Here is a 21,939-nt window from a genome sequence, read left to right on the forward strand (position 1 = left end):
GTAGGCAGAACCCCTAAAGGGAATAAATACGAGATGGGAGGAAAATATATATTTCAATATTTTCCTCGCAGTTATATAATTGGGTAATTATGCTACATATATATTTCAGCATCAGGGAGCCGCTATTATACCTGGCATTGAAGCTGGTATCGTGCTTTTGAATGCATGACACTTTTAGTTTCACTTTCACGATTTGCGATCGTACGTACTCCATTTATACTATGGAGCGGCAGTACTTGCCACACATTTTACAAGATCATATGTTTGTCAGTGGTACTGAGGATCTGCAAATCATTCGCCATCGTCCTCAGTCATCTCTCCTTACACTGTTTATGTGATAAGTGAAATTTTATGTACTGTAATGTAACAGGCAACCATTAAACCGTGTCTACACCGAACGCGACAGTTGTCGTGTCGCGCCGCACTGCATAAGCTAAAGTCTGTCTACACTGGACGCAACAAAGCGACCATTGAAAATCATTTGAAATTTGTGTCAGCACGTCATAAATAGAATGCAGCAGCAGTTTTCTGTCGGGGATTTGTCATGTCGCGCCTCACCGCATCCAGTGTAGACAGCATCACTGATTATGAGTTCGATAGACTGATCTATATATAATAAATTTCTATTATAGATCAGTGGTTCTATAGTATTTTGTTGTGCCGCTCGTGTCTGGTGTAGACACGGTGTTAGGAAAACGTTTTCACACTTCGGGCACCCCTAACTCCACCCCCACTCGCCCCAGCCCCTGGCGATGTTCTCATCCATTGCGATGTTTCACTGTAGACATCGCCCAACCCTACACTCGTGTCATTTTTTACAATCGGGTTTGTCATTCCTGAAACAGTATGCGTGGACGTTTGGTCCTCTTAAACAAGCAAAACTTTTCTTCAAATTGTGAATGGATTATGTAGAGAAACCGAGCGCTTCCCTTACAGCTTACTCATGCAATAACTCCTGATATAATCAATAACTAACTACACAATCAATCTCTTATTTACATCATGCATGTTACCTTTTTCTTTTGTTATAATGGGAAGATCTGCGAGTGTGTAGATCTCATTGTGAATGGATTATGTAGAGAAACCGAGCGCTTCCCTTACAGCTTACTCATGCAATAACTCCTGATATAATCAATAACTAACTACACAATCAATCTCTTATTTACATCATGCATGTTACCTTTTTCTTTTGTTATAATGGGAAGATCTGCGAGTGTGTAGAATCTCATAGAGTGTAAAAAAACATGGACGTAGTGTCCGTGATGTCACCCGTAGGTTTCCGAAGAGCATTTTTGAAGCCTAAAATGGGTGGAGCCGGCCGTCGCCATCTTGGCAGCGCGTCACTCCTGGATAATCGAAACTGGGCAAAGAGGCGGGACGTGGGTGGAGGTGGTCGAAGGTGGTGACAGCAGCAGCAATCCACCTGTCACTCAAGTGGCCACGCCCCTAATTATGCAGAACTTTAAGGCTTAATATAATTTAAACGGATGAGTTATAAAAAAAATTCACCCCCTCACAGTAGTCATGAAGGGCAAAATTAGCTATATAGACCAAAACCACTTTTTGTACAAGGCTGTAAAAAAAAATTCTGCTGTAAATTTGGGAATTTTAACGTGGAGAGTCTATGGGATTGACTCCCTTTTGGAGCCAGTCTCTAGCGGCCAGTCGATGAATTGCAGTTTAAGTCACTTCCGTGTTTTTTTTTCCAGAGAGAGACCGGAAGGTTGCTGCTTGATAGAACTACGCAAACTTGCGAAAACAAAAATGAGTTCAGAGCGGATCCTACAGTAAACACCTCTGATTGGCCATTGCTTTCTAAATATATTGTAGAAACTTAATTTTCTATAAAGCTGCTTTGCAACGATTTGTATTGTGAAAAAGGCTATACAAATAAACTTGAATTTAATTGAATTGCTTTCAACAGAGATGCCTGTGATTGGCTACAAACACCAGAGCACGCACACAAACACATGGGTGAGTTCAAGCTAGGGCTGTGCGATATTGAAGAAAAATGCGATATGCGATACCTTGTTAAAAAATGCGATATTTGATACGATATTGCTTAACGTGTGTAAAATCAATTTCAATTATATATTTAAATATTTAAAAATGAAAATGATATAACCAATTTGTTATGTTCTTGGAAAAGAATGAATCACTACAACTTCTGACCAGCAGTGTTTTAGCATTACATAAAAAGTAATGTCACAAATCAGAAAATGTAATTTTAACATCAGTGTGAACATACAAAAAAAAAAAAATATGACACTAATTTTATATCATCGTAACTTTGCTTTCCATACACTTTAAGTCCTTCTTCATATACCACAGCAAAAACTATAGTCTGAGAAATTTCAAACATGATTAAAGGCAAGTGAACAGTCAGTAAAAAAAAAAAAAAGTAATACACAATTTACAAGCATAGATGATATAAACAGTGGTATTCAGGTAAAGAAATTTAATAATTAAGTGTAAAATAACACTGCATAGTGTTCACTGTATGAATTAAATTTAGATTAATCTTTGTTATAGCCGTTTTGTTGTTTGATTAACATTAGTGACATATTCAGCAGCACGTATTTGCGCTTCCCTTACAGCTTACTCATGCAATAACTCCTGATATAATCAATAACTAACTACACAATCAATCTCTTATTTACATCATGCATGTTACCTTTTTCTTTTGTTATAATGGGAAGATCTGCGAGTGTGTAGATCTCATAGACTGTAAAAAAAACATGGACGTAGTGTCCGTGATGTCACCCGTAGGTTTCCGAAGAGCATTTTTGAAGCCTAAAATGGGTGGAGCCGGCCGTCGCCATCTTGGCAGCGCGTCACTCCTGGATAATCGAAAATGGGCAAAGAGGCGGGACGTGGGTGGAGGGGGTCGAAGGTGGCGACAGCAGCAGCAATCCACCTGTCACTCAAGTGGCCACGCCCCTAATTATGCAGAACTTTAAGGCTTAATATAATTTAAACGGATGAGTTATAAAAAAAATTCACCCCCTCACAGTAGTCATGAAGGGCAAAATTAGCTATATAGACCAAAACCACTTTTTGTACAAGGCTGTAAAAAAAAATTCTGCTGTAAATTTGGGAATTTTAACGTGGAGAGTCTATGGGATTGACTCCCTTTTGGAGCCAGTCTCTAGCGGCCAGTCGATGAATTGCAGTTTAAGTCACTTCCGTGTTTTTTTTTCCAGAGAGAGACCGGAAGGTTGCCGCTTGATAGAACTACGCAAACTTGCGAAAACAAAAATGAGTTCAGAGCGGATCCTACAGTAAACACCTCTGATTGGCCATTGCTTTCTAAATATATTGTAGAAACTTAATTTTCTATAAAGCTGCTTTGCAACGATTTGTATTGTGAAAAAGGCTATACAAATAAACTTGAATTTAATTGAATTGCTTTCAACAGAGATGCCTGTGATTGGCTACAAACACCAGAGCACGCACACAAACACATGGGTGAGTTCAAGCTAGGGCTGTGCGATATTGAAGAAAAATGCGATATGCGATACCTTGTTAAAAAATGCGATATTTGATACGATATTGCTTAACGTGTGTAAAATCAATTTCAATTATATATTTAAATATTTAAAAATGAAAATGATATAACCAATTTGTTATGTTCTTGGAAAAGAATGAATCACTACAACTTCTGACCAGCAGTGTTTTAGCATTACATAAAAAGTAATGTCACAAATCAGAAAATGTAATTTTAACATCAGTGTGAACATACAAAAAAAAATAAATATGACACTAATTTTATATCATCGTAACTTTGCTTTCCATACACTTTAAGTCCTTCTTCATATACCACAGCAAAAAACTATAGTCTGAGAAATTTCAAACATGATTAAAGGCAAGTGAACAGTCAGTAAAAAAAAAAAAAAGTAATACACAATTTACAAGCATAGATGATATAAACAGTGGTATTCAGGTAAAGAAATTTAATAATTAAGTGTAAAATAACACTGCATAGTGTTCACTGTATGAATTAAATTTAGATTAATCTTTGTTATAGCCGTTTTGTTGTTTGATTAACATTAGTGACATATTCAGCAGCACGTATTTATAGGCTGCTGTCCCTTTAAAACCGTGCGATATTTACATTTGCGATATTTCGATATATCGTGCAGCCCTGCTTCAAGCAGATACAGAATTGAGTTGGTACTAATGGTACTGTAAAAAAGTAACAAAAAAAACATTTTAGAAACTCACCGGATCTACACAAATCACACAAATGACCCATTTAGAATTCAAATTGGCAAATTTAGCTGAAAGGTGACAAGTTTGCATCCCTGATTTGGGTCATAATTGTGCCTGCTTTTTGATCTCTCAGGGTATTTATATTCTCAGTGTGAGTTTGGGAACTTATTCTGCATGCTGTAAATCACATTGAAGGGAAGCTTTAAGAGCTCAGACACACAGAGATGCAGAAGGCCAAAACTAACCTGGCTCTCGCTCAGCTCCTCGCTCTCCTCCGCCTCAGGGAATCGCGTGGTTGATAAGGCAGGAACGCTTGCTAGCCGGGGCGGGTTGCCGACGCTAAAGAGGCGGGGCCGCTTGACTTGATCCTGACTAGATAGTGGCGTAAAGCTGTTCCTTCTCAGCAGAGTGGGCGGCACTGCCTGTCTGGAACTTCCCTGAACACACAACGTAAGCATTAAGTACAGCAAGTGGGTATGTTTATAAAGGGCCATGTTTCTTAAAAGTCAGGGTTTCTTGAATCATAATGTAGTTCTTTATGACTATTTTCCACCTTCTCTCTGCCTATCATGCCTCTTAGCCTTCTATATGTAAATTACATCAGTTGTGATTGGCTAATGGCTTTGCGTGTGAAATTAAGGTGTTAAATTAAGCAGTCATATGTTAATCTGTTAATGTTTCTGTGCATTTACTCGAACAGATTATCATTGTATGTACACTTCTCTTTTCTTCTATCTTCTTATAAAGATTTTTACATTTATTTGTATTTGTATGCATATGTTGATTACTTGTATGATTATTATAAAAATGTATTATAAATAAAAAATATTATTATTATGTAAAGCACCAATGCATATAAAATAATATTTATAAATAAACTTGCCTTAATGTGTTTTGATATCATAACGGTGACAATTTCTGAGGTTGTTTTTTTTTTTCACCTGAAAATTAAAGGGATAGTTCACCCAAAAATGAAAATTAGCCCATGATTTACTCACCATCAGGGCATCCTAGGCATATCTGACATTCCTCTTTTTTTTTTTTCGAACACAATCACAGGTATATTTAAAATTGTCCTGGCTCTTCCAAGCTGTATAATGGCAGTGAATGGTGCCCCTGTTTTTGAAGCACAAAAAAGTGCATCCATCCATCATCAAACTACTCCACACGGCTCCGGGGTGTTAATAAAGGCCTTCTGAAGCGAAACGATGCGTTAGTGTAAAAAGAAATATATACATTTTCTAAAAATGTATAAACTGTAACCTCCAGCTTCAAGACGTTTGAGCGCATGACCCGGAGCTTACGATGCGTCTTCCGCTACGCCTACGTCATGCGCTCGAACGCCTTGTTCGACCGGAAGCTGGAGATTACAGTTTATACATTTTTATAAAATTAATATTTGTTTTTTACTCTAACGCATCGTTTCGCTTCAGAAGGCCTTTATTAACACCCCGGAGCCGTGTGGAGTAGTTTGATGATGGATGGATGCACTTTTTTGGGCTTCAAAAACAGGGGCACCATTCACTGCCATTATACAGCTTGGAAGCGCCAGGACAATTTTTAATATAACTCTGACTGGATTCATCTGAAAGAAGAATGTCAGATACGTCTAGGATTTTTGGGAGAACTATCCCTTTAAAAGAAGAATAAGAAATTATAGGTAACACTTGCTTTTATGGATTATAGGTATTCATAATGTAGGTTGAAATGCATTATATCTTAACGGATAATTGTAACCAAAGTTGAAATGCATTATAATATTTGAAAGTTTGTTTGTCATGTGTTTTAATGCATTATACTTTCTAAAGGTGTAACAATGAATAGATAATTATAATGTATTATAACTGTGGTTATAATTATTCATGAGATTATACAATGCATTATAAGCTGTATTACAAGGCTTAATTAATGCATTAAAACTACTTTTAAAGTGCATTATATACAGTATAAAGGCTTTAAGTAAAGTGTTACCCAATTATATTTTGCATAAAGACAATGAAGCTTATTTTTAGTGCGATTCAAGTACATTTGTACAACGTAATTATGCTAAATTTTAAAGAAGGGAGAAAAACAAAAACATTTCCTTCATGAGATTCACCCATAAATCTGTTGGATGGATTGGAGTTATTAAAGTCAACTTATTACATCATCAAACTCTTTTTTTGTTGCTGTTGTTGTTCTAAAGTGCAAAATCCTTCTGTTTTCCATGTTACATAAGCTCTTTAAAAATCTGAGCGGAAACTAAACATGTTGATGCACATTAAATTACAGCTCAGGCTGGCAGGGAAACTCCCCCGACTGCCGCCCAACAGAAGAAACAACATGCTGATCTCATCCTAAAACTACTCATCCAAAACAATATCAAGCCATAAGCCAGAGCTATTCTGAGACGGGTTTGTATTTTCCAAGCAAACTCACACCTACAGACTTACACTGCAAAAACAGACCACCAAACTATGAACAAACTCTGTCAGCCTTTAGCTTTCTCTTAAAAGAGTCCGAGAGGTTATTCTAGCTTTGAGGCTCCTCTACTGCTGATTTACTCAAGCTGTTTGAGTTGGACAGACCATGTGATCATAGGACGCACATGATTCCAAAAATGTAATAAAAGAATAAACATTCAGAATCATTCTGCACAAAAATACATTTCCCTGAAGAAAAGAAACATGTTACTAAATGGTCGCTTGTAATAACAGTGAAGTTTTAGCAAACACAACAAAAACTGTTAGTCTGGTAAAGGTTATACATCTGCTTACGAGTGGTCTGTCCCGGTGTGTGTTTACAGCTTCTACTTTCAGGTCAAATATGTCGACTTTACAGCCTGTAACAGAAAACAATATCTGAATGTTGCTACAGTATTTACATTTCATAATAATAAAAAAACATTATGAAAATGTGTAATTACCTGAAAAAACATTATCTTATAATATTATAAAACTAGTGTTTATTATTTTATATTATTATAAATATTGTATTTATTTATTTTATTCATTATAATACAAAATGTGTAATCTAAATATATATATATATATATACATACATTTACACAAAATAGGGGGGGAACGGTTCTCGGTAAAAAAATCGAACCGTACGGTTCTCCACCCACGGTTTAAACTAAACTCATTTAAGCCTTGCCAGTTTAAATATTAAAGAGCCAGAAGACGTGAATGAGAACTTACAAAACGCCTGTACCTTTAACTGAAGTTCCATGTATATTATTTACACAAAAATTTATTTTACCCAGTTCTCTGTTTCTGAGTTTTTTGGACCCAAATAAGTTTGCTGTGCCTGATAAGTTGGAACCATTTTATCTAAAGCTCGCAGCTGATTTTATTGCTGAACTGTTGGACTTATTTATTTAATCTTTCTATTTCCCAATGTGAAATCCCAAAGATTTGGAAGTCTGCTTTTGTTTCTCCTCTTTTCAAAGGGGGGACTCATAGCAGTTGAACAATTATCAACAATGAACAATATCTAAGCTCTTGGAGAAATTACTGAATGAACAATTAAAAACCTTTCTGGAAATAAATTATATTCTTTCTCCTTTCCAATCTGGATTTAGAAAGCAGTATAGTACCGTTAACTGCGGCTATGAAAGTGTTTAGTGACATTATTAATGCCTTAGACTTTAAACAAATTCGTTCAGCTCTTTTTCTTGATTTATCGAAGGTTTTTGACACAGTTGATTATGGCATACTTTTAAAATGACTTTCCATTGTTGGTCTCTCAGAAAATGCTATTAAATGGTTTGCCAACTATCTTTCAGGGAGAACGCAGTGTGTGCTTTTAAAAGATTGTACTTCATCTGTTTTGTCAGTTTCCAAAGGTGTCCCTCAGGTGTCTGTTCTGGGACCCATTTTATTTTCCTTGTATATAAATAATATTTGTGATAACATTCCCAATCCTAGGTACCATCTTTATGCAGATGATACTGTTATTTATTGCTACGCTTCATCAGCCTCACAAGCTCTTCATTATTTACAGTCAGCGTTTGATATTGTCCAGTTCTGTTTATGTCAACTTAAGCTGGTTTTAAATACAGATAAAACTAGTTTAATGATTTTTGCAAATTCCAAAGTGTTACCAAGTAATCTTCCTGATATTATATCCTTCCAGGGAACAAAAATAGAATGTGTTGTGAGTTATAAGTACCTGGGCATTCTATTTGATGGTCAATTAACTTTTGAGCTACATATTGACAAATTAATTTCTAAACTTAAGCTTAAATTGGGTTTTTACTATAGAAACAGATCTTTATTTTCCTTTAGTGCAAGAAAATATTTAGTATCTGCAACCTGTTGGACTATGGTGCTCTACTTTATATGAAAGCCCTAGGGCATTAACTAAAAAAAAACAAAAAACAACTTGATACTGTTTTTCATAGCGCCTTACATTTTATTACTGGCTGAAGCAATCAAACATATCACTGCACTTTATATGAGAAGGTTACCATCTTTGTATACTTGAAGTTTTAATTGGTATTGTTTCATTTATAACTCTATTTGTGGTTAACTCCATCTTACTTATCTCTCACATTTTCCAATACAAACGTGAGCTATAAACTTCGCTCAAATGATCTGTTATTTGTGACCCTGGACCACAAAACCAGTCTTAAGTCGCTTGGGTATATTTTTAGCAATAGTCAAAAAAAAACATCAAAATTATCGATTTTTCTTTTATGCCAAAAATCATTCGTATATTAATTAAAGATCATGTTCCATGAAGATATTTTGTAAATTTCCTACCGTAAATATATCAAAACTTTTGAATAGTAATAAAAGATTGTACTTCATCTGTTTTGTCAGTTTCCAAAGGTGTCCCTCAGGTGTCTGTTCTGGGACCCATTTTATTTTCCTTGTATATAAATAATATTTGTGATAACATTCCCAATCCTAGGTACCATCTTTATGCAGATGATACTGTTATTTATTGCTACGCTTCATCAGCCTCACAAGCTCTTCATTATTTACAGTCAGCGTTTGATATTGTCCAGTTCTGTTTATGTCAACTTAAGCTGGTTTTAAATACAGATAAAACTAGTTTAATGATTTTTGCAAATTCCAAAGTGTTACCAAGTAATCTTCCTGATATTATATCCTTCCAGGGAACAAAAATAGAATGTGTTGTGAGTTATAAGTACCTGGGCATTCTATTTGATGGTCAATTAACTTTTGAGCTACATATTGACAAATTAATTTCTAAACTTAAGCTTAAATTGGGTTTTTACTATAGAAACAGATCTTTATTTTCCTTTAGTGCAAGAAAATATTTAGTATCTGCAACCTGTTGGACTATGGTGCTCTACTTTATATGAAAGCCCTAGGGCATTAACTAAAAAAAAAAAAAACAACAACTTGATACTGTTTTTCATAGCGCCTTACATTTTATTACTGGCTGAAGCAATCAAACATATCACTGCACTTTATATGAGAAGGTTACCATCTTTGTATACTTGAAGTTTTAATTGGTATTGTTTCATTTATAACTCTATTTGTGGTTAACTCCATCTTACTTATCTCTCACATTTTCCAATACAAACGTGAGCTATAAACTTCGCTCAAATGATCTGTTATTTGTGACCCTGGACCACAAAACCAGTCTTAAGTCGCTTGGGTATATTTTTAGCAATAGTCAAAAAAAAACATCAAAATTATCGATTTTTCTTTTATGCCAAAAATCATTCGTATATTAATTAAAGATCAGGTTCCATGAAGATATTTTGTAAATTTCCTACCGTAAATATATCAAAACTTTTGAATAGTAATATGCATTGCTAAGAACTTCATTTGGACAACTATAAAGGTGATTTTCCTCAGTATTTGGATTTTTTTGCACTCTCAGATTCCTAATCTAGACAACTATTTCAAATAGTTATATCTCAGCCAAATATTGTCCTATTATAACAAACATACATCAAAGGAAAGCTTATTTATTCAGCTTTCAGATGATGTATAAATCTAAATTTCGAGAAATTGACCCTTATGACTGCTTTTGTGGTCCAGGGTCACATATTTTAAAGTTCCTCGGGTTTGAACAGAGCTAGGAAAAAAGGGATTTGGATATAATGCGTCCGTCATTAAATGAGTTTAAGCTACTTTTAACAAATTATGTGTTTTATCCTCTGGTAAACAGTTGTTGTGATCTTTGATTTGTGTTTTTGATGTAAACTTATATTTCTGTTACTTGTACATGTGAATGAAACACAACACATACCATAAGCCACTGGGGTGAGTTTCAGGACCACATGAAGGGGGCACTTCAGATACGGCAAATCATCTGTGCAATAGAAGCACACCAAAATATGAGATCTGCAGACATTATGAACACAAATTTGAGTCAAAGAGGTTGTGCATAGAAGAATTTTGCCCAGGAATATCAACAACTTCATCAAATAAAGTTTGTTAGAGGATCACTTCTTTGAATACTTATTACCTGAACACCAGCCTTCAGAAACCTACATACTTGTGTCTCACATTATCTCATTATAGCCATCAGTAAGTCACAAGAGGCCTGATATGATTTGAGTGTGTTTGTGACGCACCAGCGCTCTTGTCCAGGAAGTAGGCGAGGAGGCAACGCATGACAGCCTGGTGGCAGATGACCAGCACATTGCCTTGTCTCTCCAGCTCCATGATTACTGGCTCCAACCGCTGCACCAGGTCCTGATAGGACTACGGCAAGAGAATTAGGACAAAACTCACTGCTAGATTTGAATGTTTTGATTTTTTTTGAAGAAATTAATACTTTTATTAAGCAAGGATGCATAAAATTGATAAAAAGTGACAGTAAAGACATTTATACATTTACAAAAGATTTATATTTCAAATAAATGCTGTTCTTTTGAACTTTCTATTCAACAAAGTATCCTGAAATTTTTTTATCAGCACCAAAATATGAAGCAGTACAACTGTTTTTAACATTGATAATACTCAGAAATGTTTCTTGAGCAGCATATTAGAATGATTTCTGAAGGATCATGTGACACTGAAGACTGAATGATGCTGGAAATTCAGCTTTGATCACAGCAATAAATTACAGTTTACAATATATTCAAATAGAAAACAGCTATTTTAAATTGTAATAATATTTCACAATATTACTGTTTTCACTGTATTTTTTTATTAAATAAATGCAGCCTTGGTGAGCAAAAGAGATTTCTTTCAGAAAGTGGGAGTGAATTATTTTGAGTCAATTCTTTTCAGTGAATGAATAGTTCATGAGTCAATCGTAAATCTGAATCATAAAAAAAAAACCTGAAAAAGTCATAAAGAGTTATTGTTAAAATGTGGGAACTCTAAATGGCACGTCAGGTGTCATAATGGTCCGTACCTCTCCTCCTGGGTATCTGTAATGGTATTTGTCCTGGTCTCTGAGAAAATATTCATCCGGGTGTGTTTCTTTAATCTTTTCATATGTCATTTCCTCACAGATGCCCTGATACAAAACAAACACACATAAAAAAATAACAATGCACAAACAGCACAAATGCTTCTCAGTCAATTCAGATGTTTTGCAATAATGTGATTTAGTTTTTTTCTGTTTGCAATATAAGGATTAGTTCACCCAAAAATAAAAAATTGCTGATATTTTACTCATTTTCAGCAGGCCAAGATGTAGATGAGTTTGTTTCTTCATCAGATTTGGAGAAATGTAGCATTGCATCAGTGTCTCAGCAATGGATGCTCTGCAGTGAATGGGTGCCGTCAGAATGAGAATCCAAACAGCTGATAAAAACATCACAATAATGTACACCACTCCAGTCCATCAATTAACATCTTATGAAGTGAAAAGCTGCGTGGTTGTAAGTAACAAATCGATCATTAAGGTGTTTTAACTTAAACCATAACTTCTGGCCAAAATACGAGTCCATAATCCATAATAACACTTCTTACAGTAAAAAAAAGTCCATCTCCTGTTGTCTCTCACATCAAAATCCACACACATATTTGTTCAGATCTGTTTTGGACTGCTTTGGTTTGTAAACGGTGCTTGATCTGTGCAGATTTATCTGATTCAGACGAGACGACTTTTTCACTGGACAAAGCAATATTATGGACTCATATTTTAGCTGGAAGCAACAATTTGAAGTTAAAAACGTCTTGATGATGGATTTGTTTCTTACAAACACACAGCTTTTGGCTTCTCAAGATGTTAACTGATGGACTGGAGTGGTGTGGGTTATTGTGATGTTTTAATCAGCTGTTTGGACTCTCATTCTGACGGCACCCATTGCTGAGACACTGATGCAATGCTACATTTCTCCAAATCTGATGAAGAAATAAACTCGTCTAGAGCAAATTTAGATTTGTGGGTAAACTATTCTTTTTAAAGCATTAAACATCTACCTTATTTCCCACTGATGTGGAAGCAGACTTTTATTGCACTCATGGCAAAGTTTTCCCAATGATATAGCTGAATTAATTTTGGTGTGGTAAATGAGTTAAATATGATACACCTCCATTAAACATCTGACTCAAATTGACTAATTGCCTGTTAACAGAAAACACCTCTGTTTTATCACGATAAGTAATGAAGAACAGCCCAGTGTTCATACGAGAAAATAAGTCGTTATAACGAGAAAACAACTCTCGTTATGTCGATATAACGAGAAAATAAGTCGTTATAACGAGAAAACAAGAAGGGAAAAAAATAATAATGCATGGCCGCTTAGAACTTCCGTATGTATCAGCTTTAATGCACTTATCAAAATAACAAGCAGTCAAATGTCAAAAGTTTCCATTTGAATGGCAAATAGAAGTAATCAAAATGCATAATTCAACTTAGTGAAAAAAAGTGGAAATAATGTTTTCAGAATAATTCGTACATGTGAAAATGGGTTTAGAATTGAACATTGTCGTAATATGACTCAGATGAAGACAGGAATCATGTGTTTGTGGCAGTTTTTTGAAGTTTAATAAAAGACTTCTTCACCTTACAAATGATTGTCGAAAGCAAAAATGCTACAAAATGCATCATATGTTGTGAGAAAGTGTGACGTGCTTGAGCAAAACAGCCAAAAGGAGTAAGAAAGAAGTATTTGATTTCACTCAGCAAATGCAGGGCGGTGTTACAGTATATCAATGATCCTGAAATAAGCCTGTTTTAAAGGAGCCATATTCTGCTCAGCCATCCATGAACTGTACCTCTTTTCCTCTGCTGGAGAGCTCGGAGTCTCCTCCGATGCAGCCCTGGACGTTGTGCTGGCTCTCGCCGTGGCGGCAGAGGTAGATGGAGTGTTTCTGAACATGAATATTCATGAGGTAGTAGACGATCTTGCTCTGGATGTAATCCTGAACGTGGTTCACCAGGAAACGCTGGCCGACGTTGATCACCTGGATGAAGGACAGGTCCCTGAAAGAGCCCGAAAAAGAGACTATTGTCCTCTTGAGTACAGAACAATTAACAGGTGACTGTTCTTGCGTGTGTGTAAGACACATGCTGAAAAATAATTAAATCACCATCATATAATCATAAGATCAACAATGCCCTCCCTTGTTTAAAAAGCATTCATGTTTATGAGCAATCTATACCCTAAAAAAAAAAAAAAAAAAGTTGAAAACTCTATTTGTTTTTCAGTAAATGACTCTTCAAAAAATAGAATTAAAAAAATAGGTGGTAATACTATAGATTTATTCATTTGTAAGCCAAGCATAAAACTTTCAGCCAAGTGTTTAAATGTAAAAATGCTAGACTTTGTAAATAGTATATGCTATAATAAAGTAAGTAAGTGGTATAATGCTAGAATTGAAATTATTTGTTTTAAAATGTGTATCTGTAAATTTGGTGTCAAAATTAATACCTTGATTAACAGTGTTGTTATCATTAACTAAAAGTATTACAAAACATTTTTGCTAATTAAAATAAAATTGAAATAAAGTAAAATACAAATAATAGACGGAAAAAACTTAAACAAAAATTTTAAATGTAGCCTTGGCGTACAACTAAAAATAAGTTGAAGTTGAAGTACTACAATAAATGAATTAAAATAATAATATTAATTAATAAAAATGACAAAAACATTAACAAATTAGAAATGCTGCTTTAGCAACTAACTGAAAAAAATATATGCTAAAGTACTAAAATTACTAAGACATACTTAAATGAAATAAATATTTAAAAACTAAGAAAAAATACAAAAACAGAACAAATTTACTAACAGAACATTTAAAATGAATGAATTTTTTATTTATTTTAAAACTAGTTTTCAAAATATAATAATAAATACTATAATAATACAGGAATAAAAAATAAAACTAAACTAACACTGTTGATTAAAACAAGAGTTAAATCTAAATACATTTCAGGAAGAACATACTGTGAGTTTTCCACTTATTTCTGTAGATTTAAATATAGTGTACCGTAATGTTGTTTCCCTTTTTGGAGCTCATGTTTGTAAAGTGTATAATAAATGTATTATTATCACCAAACAAAACCACTTGCCAACAAATGAACAAAACTAATTCAGTACTGTACTGCTCTCTGCTGGAGACTCAATGACATAACCACAGAAAAGCTAAAGATGGTGTTCAGGGCACAGATCAGCGGCTGACATTGAATATTATCATTATAGTTTCCCAAAAAATGCATCATTTCATTTTTATCAAAAAACAAGAATTGCCCAAAGGAAAATCTTGCCAAATGTCTCCTCAGAGCTTACGTTTTGGAAAAATAATAAATGGAAAGACACTTTTAAAATGAAAATAAAATCATACTTGTCATGGTCATCAGGGTCTAGCGGCTGATATGTGACTTTATAGCACTCGATTCTCTTCAGGAAATCCTCCATCACACTCTCTCGGCCTCTCTCGGGATAATCAGGACTGGACACCTTCACATCCTGCAACCACATTAATGTTATGTTATGAAACAAACACGAGGTCACTGCTGTCCAATGATATTAACTTCATTTGGATCCTCATCAAGATATATAAGCTTATGTATAACTTATTTAAATAAACGGGAAAATGTGTAGATTTTAGATGTGCAATGTGTCTATTTATTTATTTTTTAAAGCACCAAATATTTCCTGTGGTCTCTCAATTAATATGAGCTCCTTAAAGCTGCATAATTACAACAAAATGAAGAAAAGAACAACTCTACTTCACAAAAAGATTTCTTGCTCTCTAACCATAACTTACTGTGATAACCGCAGTGATAAATATTAATGGTGACACTCACCAGTATGTTGGCAGCAATGACTTCTGGGTCGTTACAAAGTGACTCCACAAAAAACACCTGGAAACAAAACCAAAAATAATCCCATCAAAGCCTGCAAGTACGTTTCCATTCAGGTTTATAAAGGGCAAAGCAGGCTGACGGAGGAGCTTTACTGATCTCTGGATGCTCTGAACATGAAGAGGTGCTAATATTTCAGTAAGCGACTGATATTCACACATCCTCTGACCTTATATGCGTTTTCCTTCGCAAAACTCAAGATGAGGTTCCTTCTCTCTCTGGTTGTGTTTGTGGCATCAAAAACCTGCCAGAGACAAACGATCACTTCACACAATGATCTTGAAGAGAAACAAATTAGGAAATATCTCATCAAATATAATACAAATATTATAATAATTGGCTCATGTCACAAGTGCAGTTAGGTAAGATAGAAGCAATTAATATTAATATAATAGAAGCAATTAATATTTTTAATTGATTGGAATGACACTGATTTATTTTATGCTCTTTTTGACTGGTATAGCAAATATTTATGAAATGAAGGTATGGATTTGAGTTTTTCTAATGACAATGTGATATGATGAAGTGTTTAAACGGCATCTGGGGGAGTGATATTTTTGTTTTATTTATATATCATAGTATCCATTAATCATTTGAATTAGCTTTTTAATATTTATTTATTTTTTATATTTAATCATTTTCTCATATCTCATTTTAATACTATTAGTTTTTTATATTTCGATTTAGCTTTCATTTATTTTTATTTCAGTTTTTAGTAGTTGAAGTCATTTTTGTATTTCAGCTTGTATTTTCAACACAGCATTTTAATTATTCGATTGCTATTTTTACTATTTCTTTCAATATTTCCATTTAGCTTTATATTTCTTTGTAGTAATTTTACTATGTGCTTTTGTTATTTGATTATTTTTGTAAATATTTCTATTTATCTTTAATTTATTTTCATTTCAGTTTATAGTAGTTTCAATCATTTTAGTACTTAAACTTATTTTAGTTAGTTTTTATAATTAGCTTTCATTTATTTTTATTTGTAGTAATTTTATTATGTGCTTTTGCCATTTTATTATTTTTCAAAAAGAAAATTGTATTTATTTTTATTAAGTTGTTTTAGTAATTTTAATACTTCAATGTATTTCAGTTAGTTGCCAACACAGCATTTTAATAGTAAAGTTGTAATTTCATTGTGCTTATGTCATTTTTTATATTTTTTCCCATATTTATATTTAACTTTCATTTATTTTAATTTGCAGTCATTTTATTGTGTTTTTGTGATTTATTATTTCTGTTTAGCATTAATTTACTTTTATTTCAGTTTTATTTTTCATTTCATCAGTAGTTTAGTTCAGTTAGTTACCAAAGCAGCATTCCTAATTCTATATTTTTCATCTAATTTTATATTTTATTACAGCTTTATTTTTATAAAAAAAATATTTTGAAATTTTTTAGTCTGTAGATTACAATAACACCACAAATAACACAAAACACTCTGTCACACAAGTGATTAATATTGGAGCTAATAAATGGAGAAATTCTAGTTTCAGTATGTGAAGTCCACAAATAAACGTGTCCAAAGAGCAGAACTTACAGCGATCTGCCCTCCCTCCTCATTCAGATAAGATTTCACATCCTGTAGAGCCACGATGGCACACTGTCTGAGAGAAACAACAGACCACAATCACATTCAACTCAACAGCTCCTGACTCGTCTCAGGAACCACTGTGTGTCAAATCACAATCATTTAAAAGATCTTTATTCCTGCTCTTTGGAAACATAGTTTGATGTGAATATTACATTACAGTATGTCACACAGTGCAACTTCCTGCAAAACTTCCTCCTGACTGAAACGGATTCAGGCGAGTCATTCTGCTGTAGAAACATCCTTCGTGTACTGTAGGTGTAATGTGTGTGGATACTCACTTCCTGATTTTCATGGCCTCTTCATTGTCATGACGGAAGAAGTCGAAAGACTTGTATGACTGTACCGCCTCACGTCTATAAACGCCCAGGTTAAAAACTGACAGAAACACACAACTGTTACCAACATACAGGGAAAGCAACAGAGTGAAGCTAGTATAATATTTCATAGATACAGTACCAATGCTAGAAAGGTACCAAGGCCAGAAAGTTATAAACTCAAGTTTACATCTTGCAATTCTGTTTTTATTTTTACTTCTCAGAATTGCAAGTTATAAGCCTGTAAAATGGCTAGCTTACATCTTGCAATTCTGTTTTTTTTTCTTTGACGGAATAAAACAATAAAAAAGGTAATTGTGACTTTTTAATCTCACAATTCTTACTTTTTCATGCAATTGCAAGCTAATATCTCACAATTCTGACTTTTTCGCGATTCTGTTTTTTTTTTACACCAAGAAATTAAATTTTTATACATATACATGCGGTGTTCCGTTTTTTTTTTTTAATGGTTGAATTAAATTGTATTAATCAAAAAGCATTTCTATTTAATTAAAATCATGAAACTTAAACAATTTAACACCAATTTATTAAAAGTTTAACAAAAATTACATGTTTGGGGCCCTATGAAATGTTTTATTTTTTCCAACCTTATGTTTTATTGTTACCAAATTCTGTTTTAGCATGTCTAATTATTTGAAAGCATAAAAACAAGTTTCATTTATTCAATAGCCTTATGATTTTTGCTCAGAAATTCTGTGTTGTGTATTCAAATTTTTAAGGCATAAAACATTCATTTAATCTATCTTTTAAGTAATGAAAATTAAACAAATGTTATTTTTTGGAAAATAAAGGTCATTTAATATTACAATTAAAACACTGAAGAAATATCGTATGATTATTTCTTAAAAATAAGGTTTTAATAATTGTAGTAGTAGTAGCAGCAGTCTGTTACGTACATTCTATATGATTATTCCTTAAAAATAAGGTTTTAATAATTTTAGTAGTAGTAGTAGCAGCCTATTACGTACATTCTACTGAACAATAGTAATATATTTCTGCTGCAATGCCTTCAAGTTAAACCGAACTTTTATTTTGACGGGTTGTCGTGAATACATTTACATTTCTGTGTATGTATGATACGATGATAGTTTTCCTGAAATGAAACGGTCAAATGCTCATGAAGTGACTCTCAGAGCAGTTCTGGAGATGTTGTTCATGTATTTATGAGCGCGTGTATGTGTGTGCGCGCATCGGGGCGGACCATAACGTAGAGACCGAAATGACATGCCGTCGTGAAAATAAGATAAATATCATAAGGCTATTTAGTTTGTTTAATAAAAGAACAAGGTATAGACCTGTTCTATTGGAAAGGTAACTTTAAATGACTTCTGTTGTGATATGGCGCTATAGAGAAAATATAATTAAAATTAACTTGACCTTAATGAGGGGGGGGGGGACATTGATTGAGATATATATATATATATATATATACACAGTTTACACATATCTCGTAATTCTGACCTTTTCTTGCAATTTTGTCTTTATGTCTTACAATTCTGACTTTTTTCTCACTTTATTCTGTGAACAATTGCAAGTTGTAAACACATAATTGGTAGTTTACATCTCGTTTTTTTACACCATTAAATAAAAAATACGTTTATACATATCTCACAATTCTAAGAATTGCGTGTCACAATTCAGAATGAGAAAAAAAACTCATAATTGTGAGGGGGGAAAAAAAAATCAGAATTGTGAACTAAAAAGTCGCAAATACCTTTATTTTTTAATCCCGTGTAGGAAACAGGCTTTCAGAAAAACATGTAATAGTTATGAGTAACTTTTTAAAAAATGATCTGAATTAATTGAGATTATTAATTCTGACTGGCTCAATTTAAGAAATAATTTGGGTGTTTCATCCCCAGTAATAATTACATAAATAATAATAATCAACACCGAACAATGCTGAACTCAATTTTTCCTCTCACCTTTCGTGGGAACCCCGATCCAGTTGAGGTATCGCGTCAGCTTCTTGGATATGTATGTCTTTCCTCTGGCGGGAAGGCCGATCAGTACGATGACAGTAGGGGAGTTGGTCATGTATGACGCCCATGCTATGAAAACAAACAAACACGCGTCATTTACTTTGGTCAGTTCCCTTATCAGACATTCTGTTCCCAGGTCATCATATTTATACTCATAACAGCTGCACACATTTCAGATGCTTCAGAGTTTCAGAGAAATAAGCGACATTCATGAGGCTTTCATGCTGCTGAAGTTATTGACATCATTTCCTCATCAATTATGTATGAGAGTAGCTTGAGGCTTCTTGTATTTAATAACTGCCACGTGTTTCTGAGAATGATACAGCAAAACCATATACCTACCATGCAATGTATGACGCCCATGCTATGAAAACAAACAAACACGCGTCATTTATTTTGGTCAGTTCCCTTATCAGACATTCTGTTCCCAGGTCATCATATTTATACTCATAACAGCTGCACACATTTCAGATGCTTCAGAGTTTCTCATGCCTGGAAATAAGCGACATTCATGAGGCTTTCATGCTGCTGAAGTTATTGACATCATTTCCTCATCAATTATGTATGAGAGTAGCTTGAGGCTTCTTGTATTTAATAACTGCCACGTGTTTCTGAGAATGAAACAGCAAAACCATATACCTACCATGCGTACTTTTAATATTATTTGTATAATAGTGTAGCATTTATTACTATTTTGAATTCGCTTTTAGTTTTAATATTTTCAGTTTTAGTAATTTTGTTATGTGCTTGTTTTTTACATTTCTATAGAGTTTTGACTAATGTTGTTACAGGTTAACTTAAATCAACTTAAATCTATATATTTTAGTTTGTTGCCAAGGCAAATTTTTTTATTTTAATTTAAGTTGCATTTCATCTCATATTTTTTTATATATTTTAACAATTCAATTAATATTTTGAGCATCTCATCTGCAAACCCATATACTAGCCATGTATACTTCTGCAAATCAGATTTATTTAAGTATTATTTATATTTCAGCTTGAACGAACATGTTAAAGCTCAACTCTCGGCTCTGGTTTTCAATGTCGGTCTCATGTTGAAAAACTACAGCATGTCTTGATGTGCAAAGCTCCCAGACGCCCATCACAAGCCCTGCCAACTCAAACAAGCGGCTTCTTATATACTACACAAGGATCTAAGTGAAGTTTTTACAGAAAAACACATTCATAACCACATCAATACACTCTAAATGAGTCATTTAATAAGCATTTACGATGGTGCATATAGTATAGATATATACCGATAGAAAGGGAGTGCTAAGGTCGGTGGAAAAGAAAAACGTATATATGTATAAAGCATAAATGTATAAATATGTATAAAAAAAAAAAAAAAGTCAGATTAAAATCAATTAAAAATAAAAATAGACTAAAATGAATAAATAATTAAAATAAATTAATCAAATGAAATGCAATAAATTAGATTAAAATAAATAAATTACGAAATAGTCTAAATAAAAATTAGATTAAAAAAAGAATCAGATCAAATTAAATAAGAAAAGAAAATGTATATATGTATAAAGTATAAATGTATAATCTTTTTTTTAAATAAATAAAGTCAGATTAAAATCAATTAAATTTAAAAATAAAAATAAGACTAAAATGAATAAATAATAAAAATACAAATAATGAAAATAAATTTATCAAATGAAATGCAATGCAATAAATTAGATTAAAATAAATAAATTAGAGAAGAAAGAATTAGATCAAATTAAATAGGAACACAATATGATATAAATAAATATATAATGTAGTCAGTAGGGAAAAAATGATATTCCAAATAATATTTAAATGAGTAAAAACTGAGTCTTTATACACGAAAATAAGGGTCCCTCGCATGAGGATGGTCATCTTTGGAGATCTCTGCCATCTAAAAAGATGAAAACCCTTGACTTACGGCACAATAACTGAAGTCATCATAAACACCGAGCACTCTGCTGTTAAATGATCACCTTTCAGGTGTCAGCTCATATCTGTAACCAATAGAAGACATCAAATAATACCTCACTATTCACATTTAGCTACAGATGAGTGTCTAGATCTAACCTGGTAACCAAAGGGTTTCTAGTTTGAATCCCCACAAACTTTGATCAACCATTGGGCACTTAATCAAGACACTAAAATGAGCATAAATAATAACAATAACTCACAGCATTTCTTCTCATTGACTCTGGGCTCCGCCTTCTTGCTGTCGTTGTGGTTGTCCATGACTTTCAGGCGCAGATTGACGATCTTGACGGACAGGTGTGAGGGTCAGCACAGGTCACCAGAGGTCATTAGAGGTCAGTTCACCTGTGCAGGTATCACGAGACTCAGATTAGGTCATTACTGGCCTGACTTCACTTCACATCTGCGGATGTATTAGCCTCCGAGAACTAAAGCTGTGTTTACTCACCCCGCTGCGGAGAGGACACAAACACACGGACCATTTCCCATTCAGACGCTGTTAGAAATGTGTCTCCATTAATAGCTCCGGGACAGAGCAGACTTATTGTGACCGCTGTGCTTCAGGAAGTGTTTGAGTCTGCTGCTGGAGATGAAGAATAAGCGCTAGAACGGTGAT

General features: G+C 33.7%; 1 protein-coding gene across 1 annotated transcript in view; it reads right to left on the reverse strand.

Annotated features, from left to right (window-relative positions):
- The window catches only part of pfkfb2a (6-phosphofructo-2-kinase/fructose-2,6-biphosphatase 2a), a 28,361-nt gene extending 6,428 nt beyond the window's left edge, over positions 1-21,933 (reverse strand). The window contains exons 1-14 of the mRNA XM_016231360.1: positions 21,772-21,933; positions 21,527-21,668; positions 19,305-19,430; positions 17,323-17,419; positions 16,991-17,057; positions 15,617-15,691; positions 15,391-15,447; positions 14,925-15,049; positions 13,356-13,563; positions 11,542-11,646; positions 10,754-10,883; positions 10,426-10,488; positions 6,969-7,033; positions 4,458-4,649 (exon numbers count right to left, since the gene is read on the reverse strand). Coding sequence (XP_016086846.1) covers positions 4,458-4,649; positions 6,969-7,033; positions 10,426-10,488; positions 10,754-10,883; positions 11,542-11,646; positions 13,356-13,563; positions 14,925-15,049; positions 15,391-15,447; positions 15,617-15,691; positions 16,991-17,057; positions 17,323-17,419; positions 19,305-19,430; positions 21,527-21,584 — 1,368 coding nt within the window. The 5' untranslated portion in view covers positions 21,585-21,668; positions 21,772-21,933. The remainder of the gene's footprint in view (positions 1-4,457; positions 4,650-6,968; positions 7,034-10,425; positions 10,489-10,753; positions 10,884-11,541; positions 11,647-13,355; positions 13,564-14,924; positions 15,050-15,390; positions 15,448-15,616; positions 15,692-16,990; positions 17,058-17,322; positions 17,420-19,304; positions 19,431-21,526; positions 21,669-21,771) is intronic.
- Positions 21,934-21,939: the final 6 nt, after the last annotated feature.

The sequence above is a fragment of the Sinocyclocheilus grahami genome, unplaced genomic scaffold, assembly GCF_001515645.1.
Source record: "Sinocyclocheilus grahami isolate Dianchi unplaced genomic scaffold, SAMN03320097.WGS_v1.1 scaffold389.1, whole genome shotgun sequence".
In the NCBI taxonomy this organism is placed as follows: Eukaryota; Metazoa; Chordata; class Actinopteri; order Cypriniformes; family Cyprinidae; genus Sinocyclocheilus; species Sinocyclocheilus grahami.